This window comes from Tupaia chinensis, unplaced genomic scaffold, assembly GCF_000334495.1.
Source record: "Tupaia chinensis unplaced genomic scaffold, TupChi_1.0 Scaffold000438_1, whole genome shotgun sequence".
Lineage (NCBI taxonomy): Eukaryota > Metazoa > Chordata > Mammalia > Scandentia > Tupaiidae > Tupaia > Tupaia belangeri.
The window spans coordinates 241393-248844 of NW_006159943.1; the positions used below are offsets into that span (position 1 = coordinate 241393).

General features: G+C 52.6%; 1 protein-coding gene across 1 annotated transcript in view; it reads right to left on the minus strand.

Moving 5' to 3' along the window:
• The window catches only part of ARHGEF2 (Rho/Rac guanine nucleotide exchange factor 2), a gene marked incomplete in the record, with an annotated part of 107371 nt that overhangs the window by 13992 nt on the left and 85927 nt on the right, over window positions 1-7452 (minus strand). Inside the window, 6 exon segments of the mRNA XM_027774480.1 lie at window positions 83-252; window positions 2637-2713; window positions 5541-5789; window positions 5960-6077; window positions 7017-7142; window positions 7325-7452. Of these exon segments, the coding sequence (XP_027630281.1) occupies window positions 83-252; window positions 2637-2713; window positions 5541-5789; window positions 5960-6077; window positions 7017-7142; window positions 7325-7452 (868 nt within the window).

The window sequence follows — 7452 nt, forward strand, 5'->3', positions numbered from 1 at the left end:
CACCCGTTCTGGTCCCCGGGCCTGAGACCTGACGCAGCTCCCCGAGGCCACAGGCACACGCGGGCAGCAGGCACACACTCACACGCGCACGCTCTGCTGAATGACGCGGATCCAGGTGCTCCGGTCATCCCGGGAGGCTGTGTGCACCTCGTACATCTCGGGCGGGGCCGCGCTGATCAGGAACATCCCTTTCTCCTGGTTGGCGATGTCCCGGACAATGAGATTCTGCAGGGATATCACGGAGGGCTTGTCCTGCCAGTCAGGAGAAAGGAAGGGTTAGGCCTGGGAATCCTCACCCTTGGGTACTCGGGTCTTCGATCCTTCTGGAATGCCTAAAGGATTGAAGTCACCCGGTAATAGGAGTTAAGAGTCCAAGCTTTGGTGCCAGTAACAAAAGACGTCAGGGATCAGCGGATGGTGGAATGGTGACATCGCTGGACTCCCACATAGTCGACCACAGCTCAAGTCCTGGACCTGGCCGCTTAAAACTCATGCTGGGCTCGTGTGCGTGTGTGCCCCAAATCTCAAGAGAATGGAGTAGAAGGGACTGCGGTATGGCAATCCCTCCTGGGGGAGGGGGGAGTGATTTCTTGCTGTCTCTCCAGTGAGTGCACATGCCCTATAGCAAAAATCTCTCTCTTAAAAAAAGACTTCAAAATATGTGAGACCCTTGAAAAATGACTCAACTAACATTTTTTATTTGTTATTATTATTTTTTAAATTTTGCTATAGGGTCTGTGCACTCACCAAAGAGAGACAGATAAGAGATAGAGGGAAAATGAGACGGAAGGCAAGCTGCCAGGTCTGGGACTTGAACCATGGTCTAACCATATGGGAGTCCTGTACCTTGACTGCCATACCACCTGCTAGTCCCATACTCAACTAGCTTTTCATTCATCGCCTGTGAAGTGAGGATGACAAGAGCAGACCTTCCTCACAGGTATAAAGGTGCCTGTGCTCACTAACTACCAGTTTGCTGGGGTTATTTTTTTGTAGTTCTTGCTATAGGGCGTGTGTGCTTACCAGAGAGACGGAGATACGGAAAGTAAGAAATCACACACTGGAGGGGACTGGCCACCCACAATCCCTTCTCCATTCTCCCTTTAAGATTTTGGGCACACACACACGTGCCTGGCATGATTTTCAAGCTGCCAGGTCACAGACTCGAACCATAGAACTGACTATGTGGGATCCAGCCATCTTAACCTTCACATCACCTGCTGACCCCACCAATTAGCGATTCTTGCTTTTTTTTTTATTATACACGAGGTCTTCAAGAAAGTTAATAGGGAACCAGCAGTTAGCATAATGGCTATGTCGCTGGACTCCCACGTAGTCAACCGCGGTTTGCATCCCGGACCCAGTGGCTTAAATCTCACGCCGGGCACGTGTGCGTGCGTGCCCAAGATCCCAAGAGGAGAATGGAGGAGAAGGGATTGCGGCGTGACCATCCCCTCTGGGGGGTGATTTCTCGCTTTCTGTCTCTATGTCTCTGTCTGTTTGGCAAGTGCACGTGCCCTATAGCACCTCTCCAAAAAAAAAAAAAAAAAAAGAAAGTTAATAAAAGATGTGTATTATAGAAAACCTACACATGAAATTTTTTCATAAAAATAAACTCATACTTTTATTTCATTTTCTCCACAAAAAAATTTTTTTAAGGTTTTTGCCATAGGGCATATGCACTTGCCAGAAAGAAGCAGAGAGAGGGAAAGTGGAAAATCACCCACCAGGGGGATGGCCATGCCACAATCCCCTTTCCTCCATTATTCTCCTGGGATTTGGGGCATGCACACACATATGCCCAGCATGACTTTCAAGCCACCAGCTCTGGGACTCGAACTGTGGTTGGTCATGTGGGAATCCAGCACCATGCTACCTACTGACCCCTCTTCACAAAGTTTTATTTTTTTTAAGTTATTTTATCTAACTTTATTTATTTATTTTAATTAGACCAGAGAGGGAGAGAGAAAGAGAGGGAGAGAGAGAAAGCGAGAAAGTAAGCCGCCAGGTCCGAGACTCGAAAAGCAGTACATCATGTGGGAGTCCAGTGCCCTTAACCTCCGCTCCACCTGCCCCACAAACTTTTTGTTTTTGTTCAGAGGACACATGTATGGGCCAGAGAGAGCAAGAGAAAGCACCCCACAGAGGGCAAGTGGTCAAACTAGGATTCTTTTTACTCCATTTCTCCGTGTCATCAGGATGTGGGGCGTAACACCAGCGTGCTTTTCGAGCCGCTGGGGGCAGGATTCAAACTCTGATTAGCTACGTGGGAGCTGGCTCCTGGTGTACTGCAGGGCCAGCCCTCTACACACTTTTGAAGTCCCCTCATATTATAGTGGTAGTGACAACACTAGCTGGTTTTTTTCCTTTAAATTATGTATTTTACTTTATTTGTTATTATTATTTTATTTGACCAGAGAGAGACAGAGAGAGAAGGAAAGGGGAAGCGAGAAAGCAAGCCGCCAGGTCCGAGACTCGAACCATGGTAGGCCACGTGGGAGACCAGCACCTCAACCACCAGGCCAACTGTCGTCCCCAACAATAGCTGTTGACCCTGGAGGACTCAGAGCTCTTCTGGTCTTGGGAGGAAAGCAAGGAACACCTGAAATAATTCTGAGAAAGAGCAAAGGCCTTACCAGGGCAGGAAAGATGTACTTCTGGTCCTTCTCCTGGAGAAACACCAGCACGTCTGTCATCAGTAGCATCAGCACATCTGGCAGGGCAAAGGGGGCGCAGACTCAGCTCTGAGGGTCTGAACAGCCGTCTCCCTCCTTCCCCAGGACAAGGCCTACCCCGTCAGGCCAGCGCTCCCCACCCCCCTCTTCCTGCCCACTCTTCCCTGTGTGCTTCCTCCATCTTCCAGCTCAGAATCAGAGGGGTGGGGAGGGTGCGTGTGGTGCTGTCAGAGACAGCCAGCCTCTTGAGCTCACAGGGACCACAAGGGGTCACAAAATGCCTTTGGAGGAACCCCTCCTGACCCAACTGACTCAAATGGATTTGTGGCTGTTCATTTTGTTTTTAGTTTTTTGCTAAAGAGTGTAGGCACTCACCAGAGAAAGAGACAGAGAGAGAGAGATAAAGAGAGAAAGAGAAAATGAGAACTCACCCCCGCCGGGGGAATGGCCACGCTGTAACCCCTTTTTGGGCACGTGCACACAGGTGTCCAGCATATTTTCAAGCTGCCGGGTCTGGGACTTGAACTACACAGCCAGCCATGTGGGAGCCAGCCCCTTTAACCACATGGCTCCTGGCTGGCTCTGTTTCTTTGTTGTTGTTGTTGTTTATTTATTTTTTAAATTCATGTAGAGCCTTCCCCCCCACCCCAATTCACAAGGTGGCAGGAGGAGAAACAGAATCATCCTCCACAGAGAAGTACCCTCCACAGGGCTTGGTCACGCTCTGGTCCCCTTCCTCTGTGCCTCTTGCCTACCAGGGTCCTGGGCATACATGCACCTGGCAATGTTTTAGGGCAGGCCAGGATTCAAACCATGTTGGGCATGTGGCTTTCAGTGGTGTAGTCTGGTACGCTACCAACTTCCCTGTAGAGGTGGAGCCCGATTTGGGTTCTTAAGCTAGGGTCTACGAAGCCCTCAGAATATCCGCAGCTGGGCTTTGCAGGCTCTGTAAGTGCTCTGACGTTTCGTGAATAGTTTTACATAGCAATGTAACACACACATGAATTTTTCAGGGTAAAAAGGTCCAAGATTGGGACCAGATGGTGGAGCAGAGATAAAATGCGATGCTCTGCAAGGCTACCCCACATGGGGAGGTTCTGGGCTCCCTCCGGCAAACATCCTTGAGCACCCAGCACACGCGCACCTGGGTTCTGGGGCTGGCTGAGGCTGAGACAGATCGTGGCATCCAAGGCCCTGTCCTCTCATTGTCTCTCACTGTCTTTGTCATTCATCGAAAAAGGAAGAAAATAACTTTAATAATTTTTTTAAAAAGGGTAACGAGGCCAGTGGGTGGTGTAGTGGTTAAGGTACTGGACTCCTACATGGGGCCAATCGTGGTTCAAACACTGGACCCAGAGGCTTTAAACTCACACCGGGTGTGTGTGTATGCGTGCCCAAAATACCAGAAGGGAAGAAAAGGGATTGCGGCATGGCCATATCCCCGGGGGGTGATTTCTCATTTTCTCTCTTTGTCTCTCCAGAGAGCACACACATGCTATAGAAAAAACCTCTAAAAGTAGCAAAAACCTCTAAACCTCTAAATAAATTTTAAGAATTATTTTTATTTAATTTCTATCTGTCTATTTATGTTTTAATCTGAACAGAGAGGGACAGAGTGAGAGAGAGAGAGAGAGGGAAAGTGAGAAAGCAAGCTGCCAGGTCCGGGACTCAAACCACGATCGGCCATGTGGGAGTCCAGCACCTTAACCACTGTGCCACCTGCCAACCCCAATAAATAAATAAATTTTAAAAGGGTACAAAGGCTGGCCTATGGGACATGGGCTTAACACCCAAGTCACTCAAGACCTCTTTGGATATCTGACTTAAATTCCGCCGTCCTGCATATTTCCACTTATTTTGTGCTCAGCCATGAGGGAGAAGGTTGGTTTCTTGCCACAGGCAAGCACTGAAAGTCCATCCCTCATCGAATCCCACCTCCTCTGACCCCCAGCAGGTCCTGGCTTTGCGTTCCTCCCCCCCTTCCCTCTAGGCTCGCAGACCCTAAGGGGTCTGCTCTCTAAGACTGAGGGAGAAAACCAAGGCCGGTCCATAAAACCTGGAGGTCACAGTCAAGGGAACACACTCACCCTCTGCCCTTGGGAATCTTACTGAACTGTGGGCACACAGAAGGGGCGGGCTTTTGCTAAACGCTTCAGAAATAAAGCTCTCCAGTCTTCTATTTTTAACCCCCCCATGGTTTATATTCTTAGCTGCTGCGTGGGAGGGATGGGAAGGAGAGAACGAGCTGCAGGAAAAAGGCTGGTGGAGACAGAATACCCAGGCCCAGGCAAGGGGATTTCATGACACGGGTACAGAGGCCCAGGGAGGCGAGTCTCAGGTGTCACAGTTTATTTCTGTCCCCTCTTCCTCACCCCCAAGGCCGAGGCCTGATATTCTCCTGCCTTGATTTAGGTAAAGAAGACTTTGCCAATGCAGACAAATTCTGGAAAAAGAGCCTGGGAAAATGTCTCCTGCCTCAACTCGGTCCCTGTGTTCCATCCATTCTCCGCTCCGAGTCCTTGGCTGGACTCAGTCCCCTCCTTCATTCCTAAAACTGCGGCTCATTTCCCGGCCCTCATAGCTGGGATTCCAGCTGGGGGAGAGAGTTGTTTTCCTCACTTAAACCTGCAGCTCTCTGGGCGTGCAAGGACCAGGGAATGAATGCATACTGATCGGGAAGTCCCTGTGTGGCCCGCGGAGCTAAATGCAGAATTCAGGATTCGGCCGCAGCGGTGACGCGCCTTTCCCCCCCCCCCGCCATGAGTCTCACATTTGATGCGGGGCCGCGCAGGGGGGTCCTGAGGGTGGGCGCGTCTCCCTGTTAGCTGACGCGACACTTCCGCCTGGCCTGCCGCACCCACTGACCTTTGAAGCGCCCCGCGGCGGTCTTCCAGAGGAGGCAGCCGTCATGGATGAGCTTGCGCCGGAGAAGCTCTTCTCGGCCAAAGGGGCCCTTGCTGGGCACCGGGGTCTGGGCGCGAGGGTCCATGCGGTTGTAGATCTCCTGTAGGCGGGCACCCTTCTCCAGCTCGTGCACATCCTGGTCCACGTTGGACAGCAACTCTTTCACCAGGTCCACTGCCGTGTTCAGGTCCTGGCGCTCCTCCTCCATCCCTGGCACCAGAAGACGGCCCGGGGAGGGCTCAGCCAGGCGCAGTCCAGCCAGGTGCCGCCGCGTCTTGCTTCCGCCTGAGACCCTGTTCCTTCCCTGGCTTGTCCCAGCCTTCGCTCGCCCCAGGGCGCCTCTCCTGCCCACTCCTCCTGCCCCCCGGCCCCCCACTCACCGTGGGAATGCTGCAGGATGCGCTTAATGAGCACCGGGTACTTGGTGATGCGCTGCGTCACCAGCAAGATGCACTCCTGGACCCCGTGCCGCTTCAGCACCGCAGAGCGGGTCACCTTCTGCCAGGGAAGAGAGAGACTTGCGCCTAAGTGTGGGTGCTGGCCCTGCCGGCCCATTCACCTCACGCTGGCTGTGGTGACGAAGGACATCAGGAGACTGGGGATGACATCGCAGGGCTTTTTTGTTTGTTCATTTTTTAGTTTTTGCTACAGGGCACACGTGGTCACCTGAGAGAAACAGAGATGAGAGTGGGGCAGGGAGGGGAGTGAGAAATCACCCTCCAACAGGGGGATGGCCGGGCCACAGTCCCTTCTCCAATCTCCTCTCAGGGTCTTCTGGGCGTGCATGCCTGAAACATGCACCCAGTGTGTTTTTCAAGCTGCCACGGCCAGGACTCAAACTGCTGTCAGCCATGTACGATCCAGTGCCTTTACCGCCACGCCGCTGCCTGGCCCGCTGTGAGATTTTTGTGAGGGCAACCAAAGTACGAAGCTACTTGGAAAACTGCAGGTCGAACGTCCCTTATCTGAAATGGTTGGGACCAGAAGTGCTTAGGATTTTAGATATTTTTGGATTTGGGAATATTTACATGTTCATGCGGTATCTTGGGGATGGGACACAGGTCTAACCACACAACTCATTGAAGTTTCACAGACACCCGAGACGCACAGCCTGAAGGTTGGTTGTTTTACAGTATTTCCGCAGCACCTTGACCGTGAGCCATCACATGAGGTCGGACGTGGAGATTTCCATTTACCGTGCCACGTCAATGCTCAGAGAGTTTCAGATTTTGGAGCACTCCAGCTTGGACCTGTACTAAGACATGCTCTACCACTCTGAGGGGTTACCCTGACAAGACCCCCGACGGGTGGATGTGTGATAGTGAGTGAATGCCTGGTCTCCGTGTGGCTGCGGCTCCCACACTCGTGGGGTGGGGGCCGGGTTTGGGCCATGAGAGAAGGCAGCGAGTGTGGGTCTGTCTGGGGAGGTCTGCTCACCCGGATGAACTGCTGGAAGCGTTTGTCTCGGGCGTACAGCTCCTTGTAGAGCTTTAAGGCCTTGGTGTGGCGGCTACAGAACTCCGAGTAGGTCTTACGCATCTGCTCCGCGCTGGGACCCGAGAACTAGAAGTTGGGGAGCAAGGCTAGGTCAGTGTCTCTCCCAAAGCCACATCTTATCCCCGGTCACCCCGGTCACCCCGGCTCCCCTCGGCTCTTCGCCACCCACTAGGGTCTGGAGACAAGAAATGCCCACTTTGGCCACACCGCCTCCCAGGAACCGTACTCGGGGGCCTGCCTTTTCCCACCTGGCTGATGAGCAGGTCACCCAAGCGATGGATGACGAAGTTGCGGCTGCTGCCCGGACACAAGGCCTGGCGCCTGCGCTCCAACAGCTGGCTGAGGAAGCGCGTGTGGATGTCGCTGAGCTCGTCCA